This window comes from Chiloscyllium plagiosum, unplaced genomic scaffold (assembly GCF_037043375.1).
Source record: "Chiloscyllium plagiosum isolate Xiang-an unplaced genomic scaffold, Cpla_swu_hap1 HiC_scaffold_25, whole genome shotgun sequence".
Lineage (NCBI taxonomy): Eukaryota > Metazoa > Chordata > Chondrichthyes > Orectolobiformes > Hemiscylliidae > Chiloscyllium > Chiloscyllium plagiosum.
Genome location: NW_028270163.1, coordinates 25341576 through 25369302, shown reverse-complemented (window position 1 = coordinate 25369302; position 27727 = coordinate 25341576). Strand labels below are relative to the sequence as shown.

General features: G+C 41.1%; 2 protein-coding genes across 5 annotated transcripts in view; one reads left to right on the top strand and one right to left on the bottom strand.

The window, feature by feature from the left end:
• acsf2 (acyl-CoA synthetase family member 2) overlaps positions 1 to 27727 on the bottom strand; it is a 196811-nt gene that overhangs the window by 73569 nt on the left and 95515 nt on the right. The window lies entirely within an intron of this gene.
• chad (chondroadherin) lies at positions 4757 to 27111 on the top strand. Of its 2 annotated transcripts, XR_015761398.1 has the most exons (5): positions 4757 to 5959; positions 17311 to 17474; positions 20958 to 21100; positions 23673 to 23875; positions 26058 to 27111. XR_015761398.1 is itself a non-coding variant. In XM_043714580.2 (4 exons), the coding sequence occupies exons 1-3, from the start codon at positions 5189 to 5191 to the stop codon at positions 21094 to 21096; spliced, it is 1074 nt and encodes a 357-aa protein (XP_043570515.1). In that variant the 5' UTR covers positions 4757 to 5188; the 3' UTR covers positions 21097 to 21100; positions 23673 to 27111. The 2 variants fall into 2 exon arrangements, 1 of the variants encoding a protein (XP_043570515.1); XM_043714580.2 differs by having other exon boundaries at positions 23673 to 27111.

Genomic DNA, 27727 nt, shown 5'->3' with positions numbered 1-27727 from the left:
TTGAAGTAAAAAAATGACCAAAAATGCTTCATAGTAGCATAATCAAACCAAATTTGAACTTGGCTGCATTATGAGATGCCAGAGAAGGTGCCCAAAATTTTGGAAAAGGAGATAGACTAAATTGACTACTTTAAAGGAAGAAAGGTAGAGAGGCAGAGAGCATTAAGGATGGTGCTTAAGGCTAAAGGCCAAGCCACCAACATTAGAGCAATTAAAATTAGGAATGTCTAAAATGCTAAAATTAGATGAGTGCAGACTGCTCAGAGAGCTAGAGAGTTTGAACGATTTATAAATAAAATGTGAAGGTTGACTTCAACCTGCTTATTGAGTCAGCTTTAGGAGACTCAGCCTTGATTTTCATTTTTGATAAAGTGTGGCACTGGAAAAAGCACAGCAGATCAGGCAGCATCCGATGAGCAAGAGCGTCAACATTTCAGGATTAACACTTCATCAGGACTGGGGAGGGGGAAGGAGGCTGTGAAATAAATAGGGGGAGGGGAGTGGGGCTGGGGAAAGGTAGCTGGGATGATGATAGGAGGGCGATTGTGATAGGTTGGTGGGAAGTGTGGAGTGGACAGGTGAGAAGGAAGGTGAACAGGTAGGTCAGGTCAAGAAGGCGGAGCGGAGTCAGAGGGTTGGATTCGGGAATGGGGTGGGGGTTGGGGAGATTTAGAAACTGGTGAATTCAATGTTGAGGCCAGGTGGTTTTAGGCTCCTGAAGTGGAAAATGAGGTGTTCCTCCTCCAGTTCATGGGTAGCTTAGTTTAGGTGGTAGAGGAGGCCTAGAATAGACATGTCATGGGGGAAGTGGGAGGTGGAGTTGAAATGGATAGCTACAGGGAGGTGCGTTGGTTGCCACAAATGGACCAGAGATGTTCCCTGAACCGTTCCGTGAGTTTGCATTCGGTCACTCCAATGTAGAGGTGACCACATCGAGAGCAACGGATGCAGTAAATGTGGTTCGAGGATATGCAAGTAAATCTCTGCTGGATGTGGAATGATCCTTTGGGGACTTGGATGAAGGTGAGGAGAGAGGTGTGGGCATAGGTTTTGCCCTCTTACAGTGGAAGGGGAAGGTGCCAGGTGTGGAGAGAGGGTTGCTGGGGAGTGTGGAGCTAATGAGGAAGTCACGGAGGGAATGGTCCCTATGAAATGCAGATGGAATGGGGAGGGAAATATATTTTTGGTGGTGGGGTCTGATAGTAGGTGGCGAAAATGGCAGAGGATGATATGCTTGATTTGGAGATTACTGAGGTAGAATGTGAGGACCAGGCAGATTCTATCCTTGTTGGAGTTTGGGGACATGTATGGTTCAAGGGCAGAGGTGCAGGAGATGGAGTAGATGCAATTGAGGGTATCAGTGATAACAGGGGAGGGGAAATTACAGTCCTGGAAGTAGGAGGACATTTGAGGTGTCCTGGAGTGCAATTACTCATCCTGGGAGCAGATACAGCAGAGGCAGAGGCATTGGGAATAAAGGATTGCATTTGTATGGGGGAGGCAGGGGTTGGTGAGAGGAGGTGTAGTCAATTTAGCTCTGGGAGTTGGTAGATTTGAAGTAGATGTCGTGACATGTCCCTTCTGGGCATCCTGCACTGCTTAAACAAGGCCACCTACCAACTGAAGGAGGAACACCTCAGCTTCTGCCTCAGGAGTCAACAACCACACAGCCTCAACATTGAATTCACCAGTTTCCAAATCCACCCTCTCCCCCCCTCACCCCATCCCCAGATCCAACCCCCCCCCCAACTCAGCTTCACCTTCTTGACCTGACCTACCTTCCTTCTCACCTGTCCACTCCATACTTCCCATCAACCTATCACAATTACCTCCTACTTTTGCCACCTATCACCATCCCAACTACCTTACCCCTAGCCCCACTCCCTTCCCCCTATTTATTTCTCAGCCCCCTTCCACCTCCCCAGTCCCAATGAAGGGTTAAGCCCGAAATATCGATTCTCTTACTCCTCAGATGCTGCCTGACCTGCTGTGCTTTTTCCAGTGCCACACTTTATCAACTCTGACTCTCCAGCATCTACAGTGCTCACTATCTCCTTGTTTTTCATTTTCCCAGTCAGTCGAATCGCCAACATAAATCACACTACTGATAAATAATCTGCAATATTTGCCCACAGTGTTAAATTTAAAGATGAGCTGTGGATCAAAACCACAGGCATTACATAACGCTCAGTTCGCATTGTATGGTGCACTGGTGGGACACTCTGATGAAAAGCTGGTTCTCATTTATAGTCAGATGTGAAATATTATGAGTAAATGGCAGATTGTGCCAGGACAGTGACACAATGGAGATATTCAGGTCCAAAACAGATCTTCCAACTGGGAATACGGTCCATAGCAAAACATTAACTCATTCATTGCATATTTTATCACTGAGTGGAAGAACCTCCAACAGTTTAGGCCAGATTTTAGTGGAATGGAGCAACTCACAACATGCCCCATTAGAATCAGGTACAACTGTATTTTTAGATTAAAATATGTTTGCTCACAATTTGTTGACAGTGAGATGATAATGGTGCAATGGGGACAACTGGAATCTGGGACCAAAGTGCATAATGGGACAAACAGTATCTCTTTAACCAATTAAATTATTAGGACTGAGAAATAAAAGGATGAAAATCAGAGAGAAGGGTGCTAAATCAGATGCAGAAAGAGAAATAGAGAGAAAGAATGACAGGATTAAGAGAGAAAAGAAAAACTATGATTTTTTTTAGATCTCTTAAAAGAATTAATAGTGTGAAGGAATAAGTCTTCTCATTTCCAGTTGTTCAGCTTTTGGATCAGTGAAGTCGATTGTCAATGTTCAACGTTAGCAACATTTTCTGGTGAATTTGATAAGAAATGAATGTGCAGCAATTATATCATCACTAGGAGGCTAAGCATGAGATGCAGTTTTGCAAAGACAACACAGGAAAGATGAAAATTGATCTACAACTTGTAATAATTCACAATTTCATGTGGGATTTCTTAGTCATCAAAAGTTGCTGATCAATCTGTTCATTAAATAACACCATGCACTGTTCAAACTTTGTTTCAGCAAAGCCCTTTATCTAGTGAGGTCATATTGGACAGATGGCAATTGTGATCACTCTGTACAAATCCTAAATCTCTCATCCTGGTGAAGTTATAATTCCAGGCATCACAAATCATAGCCAAAATGTTGTAACCCCATTGAGATGGCTGTTACAAATCCCATGGCACGATTTTAAGAGTGGAATTTGCCTAACATTCATCTCTCGGACACCTCCATTGAAGACAGATTAATTGGTCCTTCTTTAAGTTGCTTTTTTTGGGATCTTGCTATGGTGCTGACCATACCTGCCAAATAACATGTTCATAAATACAATTTTACGTAAAGATTAACTAATGTTAACATAAAATTGATTTCTTCCAATATATCAATATCGTACAAATCGAATACAAATAGTGGGCATTTCTTGTATAGGCAATATATTAATACCGGAGGAGAAAGTGAGGACTGCAGATGCTGGAGATCAGAGCTGAAAATGTGTTGCTGGAAAAGCGCAGCAGGTCAGGCAGCATCCAAGAAGCAGGAGAATCGACGTTTCGGGCATGAGCCCTTCTTCAGGAATGAGGAACCTTCCGAAACGTTGATTCTCCTACTCCTTGGATGCTGCCTGACCTGCTGCGCTTTTCCAGCAACACATTTTCAGCAATATATTAATACTAACTTGATGCCACAAAGTTTTCTCGCACTCAGTAAATCAACGCCTTCTTGCAAGCTTCTGCTCCTATTGACAAGATTTATTGTATTGTCTAACCTAGAATGTCAGCAAAGTGGATGTATAGCTCTCTGTTCCTCCATATAAGCAATACATAAATATTGTGCACTGCAGCCCCTGTATAGATCCGCAGAGGACACCACTAGTGACATTCTGTCCAAATGATTACATATCTAGTGTCTCCTACCTCCATCCATTCCCTATCCAAGCCAATAGGTTGCCTCCAATTCCATTTGCTCTCAAGCATTCTGTAACTCTTTTCCATAGTGATGAATTAATGGACAAAATTCCATCATACCCAGTGAAGAAGCAGTGAGACACATGAGAACAGAGACAGAAGAAAATCTGAACTAAACCTTTGAAAAAGCTAACATGAAAATAAACTTGGAAAGGCACATTGCAAGGAAAGCTTGAATTCCACATTAGTTATATAAGGTATGAGCTAACTTCCCAAAAATGTGTTGTTTTTTCTGTCTGTAAAATGTGGTCTTTCTTGCCTTTGCAAACTATTTTGGAAGCTGGGACTGTCTCTCTTTTTTCAGCACATTTTAAGATCTGGAGGATTAATAAGCCATTTCACAGATTACATAAATATGAAAGACAGGCACAGCTCCAGCAGCAGCAAGCTGGTGCACAGACCTTGCCAAATCCCTGACAGTCAGAGCCTTTTTTCTCAAATTTTAAAGAGGGAGAAACCAGAGGGGAAATAATTTTCTTGCTATTTTTGTTGAGTGTTTTGTTTAAATTAAAAGCCACTTCCAGAAGCACACAACATACCTGTAGGTTACTGATCTTAAAATTTCACCTTTTTTAAAGGATGTAAGCTCTCTGCACTGGCCACGACTGCATGCTTGATTAGTTTGCCATACACGACTGAGAGTTCGTTTCCCATGTGGTGGGAGAGAAACAGAGGGAATATATTTCAGGTCAGTGACCTTTCAGAGTTCTGACCAAGGGTAATCGACCTGAACCTGAACTCTTCCTCTCCCCAAGAGGATGTCAGACCTGCTGAGTAATTTCAGCATTTTCTTTTCTGATTTGCAGTGGTTTGCTTTTCGATTTAAGTCTCTTCTGTGCTCCCCTGTTTCTGTTGCTGCTGTCCAGATGATCAAGCCGAGGTGGATTTTGGAACTAAATCGAGATTGTGGCAAATTACAGGAGATGGATCCAACTGCGAGTACCTGGCTGTGTTTCGTCCGCCTCAATCTGTAACGCTTTGCCTTATTTACACACCCAAAGCAGGTCTCCTGCCTCTTGGCTTTTGCAGTGTTAAATGGTGAGCAGTTGGGGAGCAGTCTCCGCCTCTAAAGGTTCTATCCTGGAGCTGAGGTTTGCAGGTTATAAATAGCGGCTCTCTGGGTTGCAGTGTTCGCTCGGAGCTGCAGGATCCCTGCTCCCAGTGTGTGTGCGTGTCTCCTGGCCGGACAATGCATTACCTTAGCTGGCTGTTCCTCGCCCCGCTGTTAGCCCTGGTGACAGCAGCTCCTCGCTGTCCCAGTGGCTGCCATTGTCTGGGGGACCTGCTCCACGTGGTGTGTGAGAACAGAGGGCTGAAGAAAATCCCAAGAGTTCCCAACAAGGTCCGGCTCCTGAGTCTGCAGCAGAACAACTACCCCATCCTCCCTTCCAATGGCTTCAGCTCCATGAAGGGCCTGGTTTCACTCCATCTCCAGGACTGTCACATCCGAGAGATCTCCCCCAATGCTTTCCGTGGGCTCAAGAAGCTCGTCTACCTGTACTTGTCCAACAATGAGATTAACACCATCAGGCCAGGTGCCTTCCAGGACCTCTCACAATTGACCTACCTCTACATGGACAACAACCGAATCAGTGAGCTCGCCAAGGGGCTGCTGAACCCACTCAAGAGCTTGTTCCTGCTGCAGCTCTCCAACAACAGGATGCACCAGATCAAACCGGGCACCTTCGCTGGCGCTAAGGAACTGCGGTGGCTCCACCTCAGCGGTAATGACATGACCACCATCCTGCCCGGCGCCCTGGATGATGTTGAGAACTTGGCGACCCTTCACCTGGACAAGAACAAACTGAACAGCTTCCCGGCAGCGGCCCTCAGCAAGCTCAGGGTGGTCGAGGAACTGAAACTCTCCTTCAACTCCATCAGAACCATCCCTGACAATGCATTCCGCTCGTTTGGAAGATACGTCGAGCGTATGTGGCTCAACAACATGGGACTGGAGAGGGTAAGATGGTTTAGCTGGTTGTGCCGCTAGCACTGTACTCAGGGATAAGTGCAGTTCCAGGGATAGCCCGTTTGGCCAGATTCAGCGCCAGCTTCTGATTATCAAGAATAAAGTCTTCTAGTCTCACTTAGTGAGGCTATCCTGTAAGGGTTTGAGGAATCATGCTGGTTAAATCCGCTCACCGAGATGACTCGGATTTCACTCACGCATTGAGTGCTGGGCAGCGAGAGACCTAACAGTGAAACAGTGTGGCTGGCAGAGACTCTTGCTGCAATCCCCACACCACTCCATATAACAGATAGGAAACAGGTGGGACATCTTTCAACTCATTTATTAAGGTATTCCCCATCAATCCAAAGAAATTGCAAAGGCAAAAGGGAAAACACAAAATTATCACATTGCAGAAAGAGGCCATTCAGCCCCTCCTGTCTGTTCAGGATCTCTGCATGAGAAATTCACATAGTGTCACTCCCCTTCCTTCTCTGGGTGACTCTGCACTTCCTTCCTTTTCAGCAAACAGTCTAATATTCTTTGAATGATATGACTGAAGCTGCCTCCACCACACCCTTGAGCAGTGCACTCCAGACCTTAACCACTTGTTGCACAAAAATAATTCTTCTCATTTGACTTTTGCCAACTATTTTAAATCAGTGCCTCTGTGTTCTTGATCCTTTCATAAATGAGTATAATTTCTTGCTATCCACTCTTTCCAGACAGGGCAGGAGATTGTAGACTGAATAATCAATCACTCCAAGCGATTTGGTAACTGTTTGTACCCCTGGGCTAGCCAAGGACTGAAGAGGAAGAATTTTGGACTAGAACCTTTGTAATCCTTCCAGGTGATATTTGTTTAGTCCACAGCTTGTGGCATCACTGCTGTGTTTTGTAATACAAAGCTTCTCAACTTGCAATGTTAGTGGCTGGATAGAAAATTAAACAATTTAAGTTTGCAGCAGCAACTTTTTTTGTTTCTGGGATGTGAGTGTCTCTAACAAGGCCAGCATTTATTATCTGTCACCAACTGCCTTTGAGAAATTAGTGGTGAGTTGCCATCTGTAGGTACATTCACAGTTTTGTGAGGGAGGGAGGTCCAGATTTTTAACCCAGTGAAAATTAAAGAATGGTGATATTGTTCCAAGTCAGGCTGGTGAGTGACTTGGACAGGAATTTACAGTGATGGTTTTCCATATATTTGGTGAATTTTTACTTTGAGATGTGACAGGTTTGAAAGGTGTTGTTGAAGGAGCCTTGCTAAGTTGCTGCAGTGCATCTTGTAGATGGTACACACTGCTAGCACGATGTGTCGCTGGGGAAGGAAGTGAATGTTTAAAGTCATGAATGAATATCACTCAAGGCATGTTTTGTCCTGGATGATATTGAATTTCTTAAATGTTTTTGGAGCTGCACTCATCCGACAATTGGAGAGTATTCGATCATTCCCCTGACTTGTGGTTTGTACATGGTGCACAGGCTTTAGGGAGACAAGTGATGTTACTTGCTGAAGAACTATCAGTCTTTGACCTGTTCTTGAGCCAAAATATCTATAGGCTTGGTCGAGATCTGTTTCTGGTCATGGTAAGCCTCAGAATGTTGATAGTAGGGGATTCAGCAAAGGCAATGTATTTGGGATATCATGAGAAAATGGTTTGATTTCTCTTGTTGGAAATACTTGTATGGCACAAATGCTATTACCACTTTTCAGTCCATGCCCAAGTGCAGGTCAGATTTTGGTGAATGCAGGCACAGACTGATTCAGTATCTGAGGAGTTGCAAATGATACTGCTCACTGAACAATCATCAACAAATACCATCACTTCTGACAATATGTCAGATGGTAGGTCATTGATGAAGCAGTTGAAAATGGTGGGCCTAGGAGCCTGCTCTGTGGAACTAATGATGTGGAGCTGAGATGATTGGCCTCCAACAATCAAACTATCTGTCTTTATGTTATGCATGACTCTAACCAGTACAGAGTTTTCCCCGATTTCATGTTGCTAGGGCTCCTGATGCCACACTTGACCACATACTGCCTTGATGCACTTCCAATGACACTTTCCACTACTTTGCAGATAATTGAGATTAGAGTGATGAAACAATAATTGGCTGGATTGGATTTGTCCTGCCTTTGCAGACATGTCATTCCTGGGCAAATTTCTACTTGTTGGGTAGATGTCAATACTGTAACTATGTCTAGAGCACAAGTCTTCAGTATCACAACTTGCATCCTGTCAGGACCTATAGCTTTTGCTGTATCTAGCATCTTAAGTCACTCCTTAATATAATGTGGAATGAATCAAAGTATCTGAAGACCGGCAACTGTGATTGTGTGGATCACCGGAGAAGGCTGAAATGGACCAGCCTTTTCTTTTGCATTTACCTGCTGGGTCTTTCATCATTGAGGATAGGGATAGTTTTAGAACTTCCTCCTGATTACATCTATCTGACATTTCCCTGCAACCAGTTTTCTACAAATTGTATTCTATCACAACTGCTTTTATCAAGTGTGATTAATACCTTAGAATGTAGGATTGGCATTCCTGCAAAGAATTCATTACAACTTCCTGGTAAACTTCCAGTTAATTTTTCAGGATCATCAATGTAGTTGTCCACTGGTTTTGGTAAATGCACAATGCCAATGACTGGTTTCTTTGAAGTTTAGTGCCAGGTCTGCTCTGAATGAGTGTGTTTCAAATGGCACAATATTGAGGCAATGAATTGGCCTCAGTACCCCAGGATGTGTAAAGGCAAATAATCACCCATCAGGCCTCCTGCTCACCATCATTTGCCCTTTGGCACACGTTCGTGAGTAGAAAGGATGGTATTAAGCTATACTTCAGATCATAGTCAAACAGTCTGCTAATGCAATGTGAGTTTTTGTATGAAATTGTTTGCTTTGGAGGTCCTTGGAGGTTTTATAAAGCTGAGCCTAGCCGGTGTCAGTCCGTTTGGAACAGGGAAGAACAGTGACCTTAAAAAGGAGACATTTTGAAGAAAAAGAGTTTTTGAATTTATACAGTTCCTTTCATAATCTCAGGACATCCCAAAATGGTTTTCAGTGAATAAAATACTTTGAACTGTAGTCACAGCTATAAATTGGGATACATGGAATCCAACTGTGTACAGGAAGGTCCCATAAACAGAATTATAATAACAAGTGAATAATCCGGTTTTACTCATTCGTTTAAGAGATAATTGTTGACTAGAAGACAGAAATGTACTCGCTTTAAAAGAATGTTCTGGAATTCATCACTTCCACCCGAGACAGGACACTGAGAGGTAGCAACATTGCAATCTGAAGAGTCCATTGATAGCCACCAGTCTGGCCACAAAGGATTAGCAAACTGTCTTACTGTGAACTGCCGAAGTTTTTTTTTCCTAATTTATTATAAATGTTTCAAACTAAACAAATAAATAAACATTTCTCCAAATCCAAGTCTTTCAGGAGACTGTATGGATTATAAACATATGACACAAACCCAGCTCTGTGCAGCTTCATTAATGTCCACTGGGGTCTGTAATAAGTAGACCATTGAGTGGTGTGTGTTCCTGAAAGAAAGGCAACATTCAGGCATGTTTCTCCATGCTGAGGTAGATATTTGCTGCCAAGCACAGTCATGGGGTTTATTTGAAGTATTCTGGATTTACTCGAGCATATAAACACAATTCACTCTGTGAACAGAATTAACACTGTTCCAGATTACATTCAGACTGGATTTATTCTACATTCAGAGGTAAAGAACCACCTCTGCTTTTGATAACCTGTTATTTTCAACCCATTTTAATATGAGAGCTCAAAGCCTATAAAAAACTGCTCAAATGCATTTTGCCTTATAAAACAATTTGCACCATGATAGTCAACTTGCTATTAAGTATCACCTGGTGTAGCTCAGGAGCTCCACTCTGATATAGCAAAGAAAGACCTGGATTGAGAAGGTGCACAACTCACTGGCCACTGTTTTCGCTGAAGCCTTTTGTCATCCAATACATGTTTTGTTTCTGCTCACTTCTTTGAATGACCTTCCAAACAGTCACCCTCCTGAAGTCACAGTCATCAGCGATTGTCTCCCAGTTGTCAGTGCCAGCGTCCAACATTTTCATATCTCACTTGCAGGTATTCATGACCCAGAAACCAGTTCATCACATAGAAGGTCTTTAGGTATATGACTATCATCCATCTGATGAATGTGATTGAACCAGTGCAGACATTGCTGGCTTAACAATGAGTGGACATTTATGAAATTACCATGCTCTAGAACATCTGAGGTGCTGACCTTGTCCTTTCAAGAAATGTTCAGGATATGTCTGAAAAAGTAAAGGTGTAAACTGCTTAGCTTTTTCTCCTGCCTAGTTTATGTTGCCACATTGTGGAGGAGATGCTGATAGGGGAGGTTTGGTAGACTCATGGTTTAGCATTCTCAGTTAGGTTATTGCTGTTCCACACTCCATTACTCAGCTTAGACATAATATTTTGTGATGTTTGTGCTGATTTCAGCATCATGTCACAGCTTGCTGGTGATAGTGGAACTTAGAGATGTGAAGCTAATAACAAACTCATGTGTCACATTGTCAATATAGCAGTGTGGCAGCATCATGTTCCTGATATTGAAGTTCAAACCAAACTCTCCACAAGCGTGAGAAAGTTTGCCCCTTTGCTGAAAAAGCTGGTTCTTGTCATGTGTTGCATTACCAGTGTACAGCAGTTCTCTGATGAGGACTAGCCACACCTTTGGATCTCAAGTGAGCAAGAATGACAAGCTTTCTATCAGTCCTGGTGTGCAGGTGGACACTCTCAGTTAATGACCTGAAGACAAATGACAGCAGTAAAAAGAAGAATATGCCAAGGATTATTGGTGCCTGAGCAGAATCCTTGTTTGACTGCAGTGCAGATTTTGAAGGGTTCCAATGTTATCCTGTCATTAGCTGACCTTATCAATCAAGTTGACATGAAGAGATGACATCACACTGAGCAGCTTCAGCAGGCAATCTTCTCATCAACAATAGATCACCTCTGCTCATAGGTTCAAATGCCTTAGTGAGATTAATGAAGACAATTTACAGTGATCTCCCTTGTTTACAGCATTATTCTTGAAGGTACTGGGTTGAGGAGTTCGTGTCAATTGTAGATCTTACGGTTCTGAAACCCACTGGGATTCGGGCAGATACATTCAGGCAGGACCTGCATCTGACAAGAGCGACACAGACAAATTTGTTTTCCCCACAATGCTCAACAGGGCAACACTCCAAGAGGCATTGCAATTGCTGCAGTTGCTTTTGCTTCCCAACCACCACCCCCCCAGCCCCCCACCCCACCACCCTAAACCCACATCCTTACAGCAGAAGCTGCGAAATTCCCACTGATGTCACAGGAATATGGTTTCCTATGTTTGCTGAGTTGAGATAACATTGCATCAACACCTATAGCATTGTCCATCATAAGTGAGTCAACAGTTTTGCTGAACTCTTCCACTATGGATAACCAGTTTTGTTTTTGTCAAGCGTTCCATAATCAGTGTTCTCCACACAGTTCAGTTCAAAGTAATGTTCCATCATGTCTTAAATTGTTTACTGCAGTTCATGATGACCTTACTTGTCTTTGGTTTCAATGAACCATTGTCTTTGCTGATGAATTAGTTGCTTTTTTGACCTATTCATATACATATCTATGACATTCCCTTGTTAAAGGATATCTAGATATTCTTGTTGAATTATCACTGAGAGCCACTGGCAAATGACTTTGCAATCTGTTAGACTTCAGTCTGAGTGATTCGTAGTGCATTCAGTTTTGAGAGATGATAAAAAAAGATACATTTTATTGAGATTATTTCCAAGAAATACCAATTCAAGGGCAAAACCAACATTTATATTTCTGTGAAAAGAGATGTTGATTGGTTGGCAAATAGACTGTGATTTGTGGAGAGATTGCCACGGAGAATGCAGCAGTTAATGATAAATTGACAGTGACAGGCCAGGTTTTGCCATTATTTTAAACCAGACAGTATAACTTTGATTGGTCAGGGCTTTGACCTGAGAAGTGAGCCAGCAAATGGCTGTTACCTATTTTGTTGAGGTGAAACTGGCACAGTGTATGTACATATTCTTTCTGTCATCAAAGAACAGAGCCCTGTGTGTTAATATACATATTAATAACAAGTCAATGAACTGTTGGTTTATATCCAGGTAGATATTATGACTCATGTTGATGTTTTGAATGGAAACATTTAAAATGTTTCATCCTAAGCCCAATACACATTGATCTCTATCACATTCAACACTGATAGCCGTGTGATCTGAGAATGCTGTTCAGAAATTGACATCTGGTGATGATCAGCTCCAGCTGGTGCCATTTCCTGATTTTGAACATCTCTAGTACACTTGGAGGTGTGGTTTGTTCTGAAAGGTGTTAGTTACACAAAGCTCATGGTAACAGAAAAGCTCAAGAAAAGTTTCTCACCATTCTTATTTAGCGTTCTCAGGCCATGATCTCTGAGGCAAAAGGGCCATACCTGATGGTCCTTGCTCATTGTTGCATTGAAATCCTCTAACCTGTAAAGATATTCTGATATAAGGATTGTGCTGGTAGCAATGTCAAGCTCCTCATAGAACTTGTCTATCACTTTTGGATTGGATCACAGCTTTGAAGCACAGATATTCATGAGGTGAGCTGCGCAATTGAGTTGAAGCAGTTGGAGAGAACTTATTCTTAAATTATTGTGAGAGGGATCTACCATTGAGTGTAGTGAGTTCCTTATTACAAAGCCTACACCTTGCTCGTGCATTTCCTCTGAACACTTCTGCTGCCAGATGTAATGTTTTAATGTAATGTGTAATGTTTTTCTTTCAGTGAATCACTCTCGGAGAGCTCGTCTCTTGTAGGGATGCTATTTCCATGTTCAGCCTCTCAAGTTCCATGTCGATCACAGATGCCTTGCGTGCGTTATCAACCAACTGCAAGTCATCTGTCAATCCTGTCTGCACATGGTCCTGATGTTCCAGCTTGTCAAAGAGATGGCATCTCCTTCTTCTTTTTCATTGTTTGTTTGTTTGCTGGTGTGATGAATTCCGTCCACTTGTTGAGCACAGCCTCAAAGCTCCAAATACCTATTGAAGCTGGTCAACCGTGGAAGGTCAGCATATTATAGGCTGGAGGCTTCTCACCTAATGTAGTGGTGGTGGTCAATGACATGGTAGTTCCTTTCAACGTCTGGAGCCATAGTACTCATTATGTAAGGTTGGGTTTATCACTTGTGACTGCTGTCTCTCACTTTGTGTTATTGCAACAAAACTGCAGTGGCCTCTCCAGGGTAGAAAATTTACTGAGACTCTGGATTGATCATAAAGTTAGCCTCCAAATTGAGTATAAAATAATGTAAGGCACAACGTTTGTTCTGAACTGATTGCAGGAGTTTCCAGAAACAATGTCATAATTCGACATTAGTTTGCCTTCCTGTGCTTCTTTATGTTTTGGGGTTTCCGCCCTTAACTGTAACTTACATCTGTAAAGCAGTTTCCCACTTAGTTCAGACAGTTCTATCGTGAGGGCAATAACACTGATATTGCAGGATCAGTCCCCATACTGAGCAGGGTGTCTGTCCCAACTGAAATAATACTGAACTTTTATGACAGTTTTATACATCCATCAGATCAATATGAAGTGCTGATGGTGCAGTGAAGGGAGATAGCATGCTTTCTGTCTTTGTGTGCCAGTGTTCTTCTCATTTTCATTCCACACTGCTGGCTAGCAGCAATGCAAAAAAGACAGCTGAATGTGTAAGTCTCTCCCTGTCAGTGCACAACCTCTCTATCAGCAAATCTTCAGCTGTCCCTCTGCATAGTGCCGTATGGAAACTGGGTCACTTATGGCCCAGGCTAAAACTTCAGTGGAAATAGAGGAAGTTTGATCCCCAAATATAGAAAATGGACTTCCAGTGGCATGTGGATATGCCCTGACACTCAAGAGCCACATACCTACCTAAGGGGAAATAGTTTTACTCAAGAGTCTATGCATGTAATTATCCTGTCATGTTTGCCTCAAGGAAATTTGATTTCAGTTGTGCATCTGTGTAAATATGGAAGTATGACTCAAAACACAAAACACATTAAAGTTCTGAACTGTAAGAATCCTACAGAAATATGTATCACATTAGGTTCAAGATCTCACTAAATGCAATATAAACACAGTACCTGTTTATAAGATAGTGAGTGAACAACACAGAGATCTTTGAAGGTCAAGCTCCATATCTTCACTAATGTGGTCTATTACCCTTCATCGTCACACATATAGAACTGAGGGGGCAAAGGAGATCAATCCTTTTTTACTGATGTTAGGGGCTGATAATTTGTCTGAAATGTAATGAAGTTATCAAAATGTACTCCTACCTCTATTTGTTTTTATTTCTCCCACTCATTTGTGCTCAGATTTTCTCATCACTGCAACACATAAGAAACTAAACGGAAAATAGGTCATGATTTATTCCAACCCCTTTCCACTCTCAATTTGGGAAGGCAATTGTACAGTGACTTCATTAGTAAACAAGATTGATGTTTTGGGTAAATGTGTATTGAAATGCCACCAAAATTTGAATAAAAAACAAAAGATTCTGTCAGTTTAACATTCCTCAAGCTCAGAACAGCAATTAATGGCATTAAAATTGAGACTTTGGCACTTTCCTGTTATATTAAGCTAAACGTGTGGAGGTTAATGATAGGTGTTGCTGCTGACCTGGTGAAATCACCTAACATTGGACTTTTAATCCTTATTTTCTTCCTTTCGTTGCACCCATTTTCCTATGCCTTTGGGAGTTACCCCCTTCCATGGTACTGCGTAGGAAACAAACTCATAACATTTGAACCAATCACTGGGGCCAGTAGATTATATGCAATACAGCAACAGACGGACAACCCAGCACAATTAGGGTTTGACCTTGTATTTCCCCCTTTCTGCCAGTTCCAGACACAGGACACTTAAAAATATGCAAAAGATATACCATTTATTGAAGGAACTTAATTACTTTTTGAATGAAAAAGCACTCTCATGTCCTTCTACTCTGAACAACAGCAGGCATCCAAGATAGAATTTCAGTGGAAAATTCCACTCGCTGTGACTTCACACCAAAGGGCAAGTTTTATAGTTTCAGTGCTATAATATAGCCAGTGATTGCAAGCAGTAGTCATAGCCAAGACTGAAAACAGTTGAGAAAATTGTTTTCAGATTTTCAGGTCAGGTTTTGCCAACCTGAAACATGAAGACAGAGGAGTTACTGAGGTCTTTGGATTAACTCTTTAGTTGCTGAATTTTATCCCACTTATGAGCATGATCAACTCATGCATACGTTTCATTTTACTCAACTGAAGGTTCTGGGGGACAATTGAATCATTGTGAGTATTATTAGGTACCCTTGTCAACATAGCCAAGTTTAATCCAAAATTGGACTGGGGATACCGGCAGACATTTTAGTTACATAGGATTCCACAGATCATCATTTTCACTCAACATCCACTCTTGCCAAAGTGATGGAGTTGAAGCCCGACTTGGTGTTCTCTTCTTTCTGGCTCAGATGTGTAGACAAATTGGAAGTCAACAGCAGACCTGATTCAAATGGACTCAGTCAGCACAGACTGGAGATAAAACTGGCTGTCTGCAGGTTTACACTGATTAGTATTAGCCATGACCTTCAATCAAAACGTCATCACAATCATTAAATAAAGGTCAAAATTAATGCATGTCCAATTTTCCTTCTTTAATTACTTATTTAATGGGTAATCTCAAGGTTATGGCCTTTACTTGAAAGTGATCCAAAGACACAGTAGCAAGTTGTAAAAAGGACCTGAATGAGTCTGATCATTTGGAGGAGGGAATAATAAATATTGCCAAATTGTTGTAGAAACCCAGCAATTCAACAATATCATTTATGAGGAATAATCCCAACCTCCATCTACCTGGTCTGACCTATAGGCAACTGAGAGATATGAGGAATGGGAAATAAATTAATCTAAAATGCTCTAACTGGTACCATTGGTTATCCTCCCTTCATCCTGCTCCACTCTATTTCATGGAAACTGAAATATCTGTACTTCCACAATCCCCTCAAATCTCCAAGCTAAATATTCCTCCTAGCAACCTGGCATAAGCAAAAGATTATGCTGCTTCAAAAGAAATGTAAATCAAAACTTTTAATCACCAATTAAACATTGAGGTTTGTTTTTGATAATAAATATTACACACCGTGAACATTTGAGAAATTTCATTTAGTTTTGCTTGTGTTTCTGTGCTGATGATAGTTGTCAGAACTGGTAGCGAACATCACTGTGCTCCATCCTTTTGGTGTCCAATGGGATAGCAGGATTGACATGGCAGAGTCTACTTAGTGAAGATTTACTTCATATTAGGAATTCCTACACTTACTGGCTGTAAGTAAATTCCAATTCTACAATCCATTCAAGAGCTCCTGTTAATGTGATATTTGACTAGGTTGAAGAGAGAGAGCCTCCTTCAGTGTTGTACAGAATAAGGCATCAGAATATTTGTAGCCTTATGTCCTGCTCATATGCGGCCCTCAGTTGACTTACTACTCCATCTGTCTCTGTGCCTCCACTCATGGCCTATGGGTTTCCCACTATCAAGGGTGGCTAGAAAGGTGGAGAATCAGAATCCACAAAAGAAATGAAATGGTCTTATTCAAATTGAACATCTGAATGGGATTATTGATCCTTTATTTCCTTTGTGTTCTTCTTGGGATGGTTGGACTTTGTTTGGTATCGATACACTGTGAGATGACATTACCGTAATTAGGAACTCACTGTTTGTGGGCAATCAGGCACATGCCCATGTCCTGCCACTGTGTACTGTGGCAACCTGAGACTAGTCCTCAGGTGCAACACTAGTTGGGCCTTTGACGAATTATTAGTCCTCCTACCATAAAGCTTTCCTATTGGTCCCTACCTCTGCCCCCAAATATGAATTTTAAACATTGGTGAGTAGATGTTCCTCAGCCAGTGCCACAACTGCAGCTTAGGTCGTCCATGACCTTTAATAATCAAAGCTTAATCTTATACCATACATCACAGATGCCATTCCCATACTATCAAGCATAACAGTGCTGTCTGACAATACTTCACCATGTCAGCATTAATCATTCCAACAGTCTATCAGTATTATATTGGTGTATAAATAGAAAGCTTACATATGCGACTGGAGTAGGTTGATTGCCATTTCTCTGGAGATATCAGCAGTTTTACACTTTAAGCAGTTATGTTGGTTAATTGAATTTTTAAAACTATTCTACACAATATGCACATCTTTGAAGAAGTAATTACATGAATTAAATGAGGTCTAACTAAACTGTTGTGCTTAGTTTTCAGATGGAGCATTCAATGGCGTCACCGGCCTGTCAGCCCTCCACCTGAATGACAACAAATTGGAAACTCTACCTTCAAACCTCGTCTTGACCAAAATGAAGAACATGACTCTCTCCAACAATCCCTGGCATTGTTCCTGTCCACTTGCTGCAGTACGAAGGTAAACTACTTACTAAGTCCAGCTCCAAATTCCTTTTAAAACTAACCTTTGAGCAAGTGTCCAGATTTCTATATATTGCACATTTATGACTATATGGGACCTAAGGTGGCTGCATGGTAATTGTTCCTCCCAGAGAAGTTTTATTACCCAGTCTGTATTAAATATAATCACTTGCCTTCCTCCTTACTACCATCTCACATCCAAGCCATTGGACATTTCATTTTCTCAGATTTTTCATGTCTTCTACTGCACAGTTAAGCCATCAGCTGTTGAAGCCTTAATTTGTAGAAACAACTCAGATGAGTCCCCAAGCTTCTCCATAATCACTGCCATAAATTTTAATCAAATAAGCTTGACCACAACTGAGACAATAAATGCTAAAAGACTCACCATTTACAATGCTTCTGCTAACTTGTGTAGTTCTCTAGCAATTGCCACTCTTCCAGTCAGTTACCTCCTTACAGAATGCAACCATTTCAATTTTGGTTTGTAATAAGAACAAAGAAAAAAATAACAATAGATCACAGGTACAGGCCTTTCAGCCCACCAAGACTGTACCAACACATGATGCCTTTTTAAACTAAAAACCTTTTGCCTCTACGCAGTCTGTATCCCTCTATACCCGGCCTATTCATGTGTCTATCATGATGCCTCTTAACCATTGCTATTGTATCTGCCTCCACCACCTTCTCTGGCAGAGCATTTCGAGAATTTACCACCCATTGTATAAAAAAAACTTGCCTCTTACGTTTCCTTTACCCCCTTTTCCCTTAAATCTATGTCCCCTAGTAATTGACATTTCTACCCTGGGAAAAAGACTCTGACTATCCATTCTATCCTTGCCTGTCATAATTTTGTAAACTTCTATCAGGTCGGCCTTTATCCTTCAACATTCAAGTGAAAACAAACTAAATTTGTTCAATTTTTTCTCATAGCTAATACCCTCCAAACCAGGCAATATCCTGCTAAACTGTTTCGGCAATCCTCTCCAAAGCCTCCACATTCTTCTGGTAGTATGGTGACCAGAACTGTGTGCAATATTTCAAATATGTCCTAACTAAACTTCTATACAACTGCAGTATAACTTGCCAATTTTTATACCCTACTCTCTGACTGATGAAGTCAATCATGCCATATGCCTTCTTGACCACATGATCCACTTGTATTGCCACTTTCAGCAACCGTGGACCTGTACACTTAGATCCTTCTGTATGTTGATGCTACTGAAGCTTCTGCCATTTACTGAAAATGGCTCTCCTACATTAGATCTCCCAAAATACATCATCTTTCACTTGTCCAGATTAAACTCACTTGCCATTTCTTCGCCTATATCTCCAGCCTGTCCATATCCTGCTGTATTGTATGGCAATCCTCATCACTATCCACAGCTCTGCACTATCTTTGTGTCATATGCAAACTTCCAATCAAGCCACTTATATTCTCTTTAAACAATAGGGGTCCAAGCACTCATCCCTGTGCAACACCACTAGTCACAGATCTCCAGTCAGAAGAACACCCTACCACTGCTACTCCCTGTCTTCTATGACTGTAGAAGTTCTGTATCCATTTTACCAGCTCACCACAGATCCCATGTGGCTTCACCTTTTCTATCAGCCTGCCATGAAGGACTTTGTCAAAGACCTTGCTAACTTCCTCAAAAAACCCAAGCAAGTTTGTGAGACATGACCTTCCTGCTCAAAGCCATGCTAACAATGCTAATAAGTCCATATTTTTCCAAATGTGAGTAAATTATATCCTTAAGAATCTTCTCCAATAATTTCAGTAGCACTAACATAAGGTTTACTGGCTTGTAATTTCCTGGATGATCTCTGTTGCCGTCTTAAACAAAGGAACAACATTTGTTGTTCTCCAGTCCTCTGGGACCCTTCCTATGACTGAAAAGGATATAAAAAGATTTCATATAAGGCCCCTAAAAATTTCTTCACCTGCCTCCCTCAGCATTCTGGGATAGATCCCATCAGACCCTGGGGACATGTCTACTTTAATACTTTTCAAAACACCCCAAACCACCTCCCTTTTTATAATGACATGCCCTAGAATGTCAACATACCCCTCCCGAGATTCACCATCTACCATGTCCTTCTCCTTTGTGAATACTGATGCAAAGTATATCGTACTGAAGAATCTGTACCTATATACCTTGTACCTAAGATGGCACCGTAAGTGGTGACTTGTGAACTTTTCACTGTACACTTTTGAATACATGTGACAATAAAGCTAATTCATTCATTCAAGTATTCATACAGGCCTCATCCACTCTCTCTGGCTCCAGGTATAAATTTCCTCCTTTGTCCCAGAGTCGACCTACCCTTTCCCTAGCTACCCTCTTGTTCCTTATGGGATATATAAAACACTTTGGGATTTTCCTTAATCCTGTCTGCTTTGCCAGTCCATCATCTCAGAGTGCTACTCAAAACAACTGTATTCATGTAACACTGTTTTAATTGCAGAGTATCATGATTACACGAAGGTGAAATTGTGAAAACACTTTGACCTTAAAATGTGGAGTGATTCTCAAAATACACTCAAGTTATGTTGCATACATAATAGGAGAGATGCATCATTTAACATGGTTCAGAATAACAAAGCAGTGTGAGTTATATATAAGCTGGAAAATTTGTCCCAAAACCTAATTATGTTTGCATTGAAACTAAAGCAAAGAGGTATGAAGGAGAAAATGGAACATGAGCTAATTTCAATGGGATGAAGGGAAGTTAGGCCTTATCAATGTACTAGAAAAATATAATCTGACAGGGACCTAACACTGAGAGGGGCTTATTCAAAACGGAAAGGAAACAACACCAATGTTTGTTCGGTAGCTTGGCACAGACAGAGAGAGATGTGTTGCATCTGTTCCTCACCTCTCAGTTGTCCGTAACGAGATTTTATTTTAGAGGAATGTGTTAACCCCTTGAATGTTGTGACTTTATGGACCAGACACAAAACAGACTTTCTTCACGTTTAAAAATCAAAAGACAGTATAAGTGTTTTCACAACACCCAAAATGTAATTACAATAACACTCAATCCTCACACATATTTAGTACATGCTTGTACAAGAACAAATGATTTCTAAAGCTGTAACATCCACATGTATTAATAACAGAGCCAGGCCACTTGTGCACACTGTCCTTAAGATTATGTTTGATTTTTAAGAGCCAAACGAATTTTATGATTCTCCGGAGACAACGGAAATGGGAGCATTTCTGGCTGTTTCAAATGAAATTGTGGCTAAGCTCCTGCAGTGAAGAAATATAATTTCGCAAGTCAACAAATTAGCCCCTCTTCTGTGTCTAGTATGACTTTTGAGGAAGAATGCTTCCTTGTGCTCAACAGAAAATAGCTTCCCTCTGACCTGCAAATTACAGACTGACCTACTAGGCAATCTTTGCTTAGTACACTGTCCTTTCATAAGAGAACAAGTCATGGATAATAAATTGCTGTCTCTGTTCTCCATACCTAGATGGATGGATACTAGCAGGATTCGTCCAGATGGTGTCTGTGCTTCTCCAAGTCAATACCGTGGTCAGCAGATCCGGGAAACCTCTGCCTTCAGAACTTGCCCAAGACGTGCAAAGCGTAACAAGAAGAATGCACTCTGAGCAGGTATGTGAGAGACTGGGTCAACACCATTAAAATGGATGCTTTCTAATTTTACTGCACAGGAAAGCTCCACCTTTACTCTGAGTTAATAGACCTCAGGCTGGGTGGTGTAATGGATGCTGTAACTGCAACAAATAAAACGTTAGAAATGTTACAAGACAGAAAAAAGGACTATTTAGCCCATTGTGTTTATACCAGCTGAATAAGATAGCCACCAATTCTAATTGTAGGTTACAATGCTTCAGATGCAGAACCAGGTTTGTTTCAAATGAGTTGATATTTCCACTCAGCCAAACTGGGCAGTGAATTTCACACAGTCACTATCTCCTTGGTGAATACATTTTTCTTTCTACCCCTTCTAATCCTTCTAGCAATCATCTTAAATTTTTTACTCTGGCAATTGTCTTCTCCACTTGGGCAAACAGGCTTTTCCTGTCCATTATATCCAACCGCTTCATTATTTTGGATTTAATAAGGAAACAACCCTCTAAGGAACAGTCTAAGGAAACAACCCTCACACATCCAGTCTTTCCATGTGCCTGCAATTTTTAAGCCCAGCCAACATACTCTGGAATCTTTTCTGTACTCTCAGAGTGTTGAACCCTATCTGTAATGTGGTGTCCAGACCTGTACAGTGAAGTCCTGTTGTCATCTAACCAGTATCTTGTATCTTATCAATACATTCCTGCTTTTGTATTCAGTACCTTGCCCAATGAACGGAAGCATCCCATATGCCTTCTTTATCATCTTATCTATTTTCCCTGCCACCTTCAAGAACCTGTGGACATGCACTTCAAGGTTTACCACTTTGTCTACACTCTCAATCCCTTCCCATTTATTGTGCATGTCCTTGTTGTGTTTGCCCTTCCTAAATGCATACTTTGAGATTTTGTGTCAGAAGAATCTGCAATTAGATTTGAAAAGTTATTTGTGGGTCCAGTAAGGGCCATTATGTTTGTTTAGTGAAAACATGGATAACAGGGGGCAGAATATCCTTACATTGTTATAGTCATGTCTCAATTGGTAGTACTCTTGCCTTTTAATCAGGTGATTGTGTGTTCAAGTCCCACTTCAGGATTTAAGCACAACATTCTGGGCCATCACTTCAATTCAGTTCTGAGGGAATGCTGCATTGTTGGAGGTGTGTCTTCAAGTTGAGGAAACTCAATCAAAGTCTCTCAAGTTGATATGAATGATATGAATTATTCCACAGCTCTCGATCAAAGAAGAGCAGGCAGTTACCTGTGCCAATATTTATCCCTAAATCAATATCACATCACTGTTGTGAGAGCTCGCTGTGCACAAATTGGCTGCTGCTTTCCTTACATTACCACAATAATTGCACTTCAAAAGCATTTCATTGCCTGTAAGCATTTTTGGACATCCGGTAGTCAAAAAAGAAGCTAGGCAAATGCAAGTCTATTTTCTTTCAAAATGTCAGGCAGGTAGAAATGCTTATTCCAACTAGCTTTTGGTCTCTGTTCAGTCAAGGAGGGAGGAGGACAATAGTGAGCTATCATTCTGGCATTTGCAATCTTGCAGTTCTGTTCCAATGGCAATGCAACAGTGAAGTGCAAACCTGTACCTGGAGACTGGATCAGGTCTGGATGGGGTATGGCTCAGCCAGTGTGGACACTGGTTCGGTCTGAGTGGGGTATGGCTCAGCCAGTGTGGACACTGGATCGATCTGGATGGGGTATGGCTCAGCCAGTGTAGACACTGGATTGGTCTGGATGTGGTAAGGCTCAGCCAGTGTAGATACTGGATTGGTCTGGATGCGGTATGGCTCAGCCAGTGTGGACACTGGATTGGTCTGGGTGGAGTATGTCTCAGTCAGTATGAACACTGGATCAATGTGTTTGGGATATGGCTCAGATGTTTTAGACTGGATAGGGATATGGGCTAGCCAGTGAGGGGGTGAGGGAATGAGACAGTCTGACTTGACATATTCTCTACAGCCAATAACTTGCTGAAACTAAATACCAAGGTTAATATCTGGGTGAGATGCTGATTCATTGTTACAGCCTGTGGAACTTGTATCCACAAAAACAATCAGGAATGATTCCATAGACTTAGCCTGCAGTTCTTTGATTTGAGAAGGTTGAGGGGTAATTTGGTTAAAATTTTGAAGGTGGTCAAGGATTTGAAAGGATTGACAGGGAGAAAGTATTTCCTCTGTAAGAAGAACCCAAAACAAGGGGTCTTTAGTTTAGTAAGAGAGGTGGATTGTTCAGGAGTGAAATCAGGAAGCACATCTTCATACAAAAGGTAGCAAAAGGTTGGAACTCTATCCCCCAGAAGACTGCAGATACTCAGGAGCAACTGGGCTTTTAAAGGTGAAATCAGCAATGTTTTTGTTGGGTAAAGATATCAAAGTGTGTGCAGCAAAGTTGAGCAAAAACAGTTTTTATAGATCATCTATGATTTAATAGAAATGGTAGAACAGGCTATAAGTGGTGAGTGTCCTACTGCTGTTCCTCTAATGGGAGAATTAGCACCAAGTTGTGGTACCTATTTGCTCAGAGGGATGTTCATCCCAAGTATAGTTCCCTGACAAGTTTTGTTTCTCCTGTAGGTGGTGGGAATGTCCGTCCTGGAGACTGACTCCTCGTTTGACAATACCAACTGCTGACTCCTCACAGCCACTTCCCGCACACACAGAAGGAATTTCTCAGTCACCATTGACAGTAATCGTGAATCAGCTACAAATTCCTCATAGCTTTGAAGAGCACGTAACGGATTGCAGCTTCAGCACAGCGATACCTCTTCACAGTCGAAGTGTGTGCACTCAAAATTCTCAGCGCTTAGAAACAGCAACGAAAATCGAGTAGCTAAACATAAAAATGGGGCAAACACGCTTCTAACTAGAAGCATCTCTTCCAAGTAAACATACACAGGCTTTGTCATGATTACTGTATTAATATATATATATATTCACATATATATTTATGTATTCATATAAGACATTTCCTGGGATCTAGATAATCTGTTGGAGATACTTCCTTCCAATCTTCCCTCACCCTTTTATTATTAATATTAACACAGTTAATATTACACCCTACTCCTCCACTGAAGTACCTTTTCGGGAGAGGGACAAGTGCATTGGGCCAAATGGTTCTTACCGATTCCTAACAAATACATTCAAATGTCTTTTGAAATTATGACAAATGACATGCTCCCAGTGCTTGTTCTGCCAAATTATTTTATAATTTACTGTCTGATTTGAAGTAGATTTGCTTAACTTGCCCGCTCATTTTCCATTCCCAACCCTAGAGTCACTTAAATATGATTGTAGACTATATCGTGGTCTCATCTTGTTAGCTGGTACCCAAGGGACATTACATTCAATTTTGATCCATAGTATTTACAAAGACAAAATATGATGGGTAAAGAAGCAAAACATTTTTGAGTTGCCTGCACTAATGCATCACCAATGTTTCAATGTTATATTTAAGCCAAAATAGGGTAGGGGGAGGGATGAATTCTGGATAAAGCAGTATTTGTGCACTTAGCTCTTCTGCCTCTTTAAAATAGCCCTATATAAATGAGTTTCAATGGTGTGCAAGTAAGATCCAATGCACCAAACTACTGCAAGTTGGCAATATCTCTCAGTTAGGCCAGAAGGTCTGGTCAGTATCAAAAATGAAAATATTTTACCCTTCATTAAGCCTAGTTGGGGTCATAACTTGATCCTAAAACTATGATCCATCAGTTAATACCGAAGTGTCATATCCTGATTATTAAAAGAAAAGTCTATTATTGTATTGCTTTAACTTTATTTTCATGGAATGGCATACTTCCCAAGGTAGAGGGTGAGTTAGCTGGACAGCTAGTTTGCAATTCAGAGTAACACTAATAATGTTGGTACAATTTCTACACCAGCCGAGGTTATTGTGAAAGATTCTCCTTCTCAACCTTTCCCCTTACTTGAGGTATGGTGACCCTCAGAGATTAAACCACCACTAGTCATTTCTCTCTAATGAGTGAGCATTCCTATGGTCTGATAGGACTCTGGTGATTTTACTATTTTTTTCGGTTCTTGGATAGCTTGGTGGGGAATTGAAGATTACTGCAACTGTGCATTGCAAGCCAGAATCTGCAGTACGCAGCCATCAAACTAACCAATAACCTCAAGTCATGTCAAAATTTGCTGATCCAAGTGACCAACAATGAAGTTCTCAATTATCTAGCCATACCTCTATCCAGCTTATACAGGCTAATTCTTGAAACTCTGTTCCCCTAGTGAATTTTATAAGGTGAGCAAACTCTGGTCACATTCCCAAAATTATTCCCTAAAAGATTTTACGAACCCAGGATAGCCAGAACTGTCACTCTCTCCTGTTCAGAGAGAGACCATTGATTGCATGTCTGTGAAAGAGACCAGACAAAGGAAGTTAACAGATCATAGCCGATAGTTTAAACAGCTTGAAATCCTAGTACCCAATTGGATAATCCTAATTCACCTGCAGGTTTATGACTTCATGAATTTATTTCATCAATTTAGTTCACACATTCAATTGTGAACTCACCTTTAGCTTTCCATCTTTTAAAAAAATTCAAAGACAGTGAGCATTGTGGGTGAGGTACTCACTGCATTTCTAAGCAGTGCACTGTGTGTACAACCTATGATCTTTGGCCCCCTCCCAGTATTCCAGCCTTCGCCGTTCAGGCACCATGCTGTATTTATATTTCTTACTGGATGATATCATCTATATGCTTGGGAAATTTGCCTCATTGTGGCTGGATCCTATTTTGAAACATTGAGATCAATTATTATCAGCAACGTATAATAACTTCAGATCAACAGGAGTAGTGATTTAAACAACTGATGCTGAAGGGTTGGTGTACATGACTACAAGATCCACAAATACCATTTTGGCCATTCCTTATGTCCGGCTAATTACATGCAGCATTATATCAATTGTTATATCATTGACAGACTCTCATTTATGGATACTAGGTATCCCTTTTCAGATTACCCAATGTTCACTGAACTTCAATCTGATGAATCCTGCACCCAAGCAAATTTACGTAAAGTCAAAGAAAAAAATCATCACAGAACAACGGAAAAACAGAGAATGGCTTCAAGTTGTTGCTGTGTCTTCAAAGTGAATGGAAAAGAATATGATACTAAAGATATATCAGCAGCTCCCAAACCCATGAACCTGAAGGGCACCAAAGATAAGCAAACACCACCCTACTAGTCCCCCTCCAAAACATATTGTATGCTGTCTTGGAACTATATCACCATTATTCACTGGTGCTGGGTTAAACTCCAGCAGTCTGGCTGTACCAACATGGACAACAGCAGTTCAAGGTGACTTATCACTATCTTTCAAGAGCAACATAGGAAGGATGATGAATATTAGCTATGCCATTGATATTCACCCAAGAATGAAGATAAAATATTGCAACAGTCGAATTGAATGAGCAGCCAGTGCAGTAACTGAGAATGAAAACATTCAATACCAGTATACCACCCTCCGAATCCTACATTAAAATATAAATATGGACTGAACCTGTCCTGGGCATCTCTAATATTGCCTACCCTCTGGAGTAACTCATCAGCATCCTGGTAGAACAACTTGCAGGTAGTTATGAGCTGAAAGTTCATGAGCACACTGCCTTTAACTAGCTCACGACCAGACATCCATCCTCCCCTTTGCAGTTATAATATAATTTAGAAGGTTCACAATTATCTTTTTAAAAAAGAAACCCTTATTGATGAGGGAAGTACCATGGAGAAGCACAGCGATTTTAATCTCAAGGTGTGTCGCATGCTGCGAGGGGTTGCTATAATATTTCATCTTCATGCTGTATATAAAATGTTAGTAGAACCTTAGTGCAGGTCACTCTTAACATAGCCCAAGAGAGATTATGGGCCTTAAAAGGATGTCTCGGGAGTAATTTCTGCTGCCAAGCTGATATTCTCATCTCCAGTAAGTGTGAATTGCTGAGCAACTCTTCTGCACTTTACTTGCTGCATCTATCAATAAAAACATATTTTCATATCACTTGGAAGGGATCTTCTCATGCTTTATTTATCAATAGTTTCCTCTACTGTTTTTGTATTGAAAGTATTAAGTCCTATTGGGACTGGCATACCAGCAAGTGACTGATAGTCTTCATAAGATGAGAAGCTAGTTTTAGTTACATAGTTGACCAGCTTGGTGAGTGGGTGGAGGAAGAGAAAGGAGCGTCACAATCCAACCTTCACCTCAACTTGTTGTCCACTAATTTTTGCAATGGTTAATGACCAACAGCTACCTTGATCTTATCCTTCATCCCAGGGATAACAGAGTCAATTGTCACCACCAAATTATTGCCTGGCTCTGACTAGTTACTTTGGTATGGATTTGTATGATTCCTTTACCAAACAATTGGTGAAAGTGGCATTGGGGTAAACGAATGCAACAGATTTAGTTCAGATTTAAATGAAGGTCTAGTTTTGACCATTTCCAATCTACATTTTGTCCAAAGGAATTAAAAATGAAGCAGCCCACAGGTCAGCCACTTGAATAGGCTGCCGGATCCTGACTGGCAATAAAGGATGCCCCAAATCATTGTTGATATTTCAGCCTAAATAAATTTGAAGTCTTGTTTTGTTGCATGTTTGGTATCACACTTGCT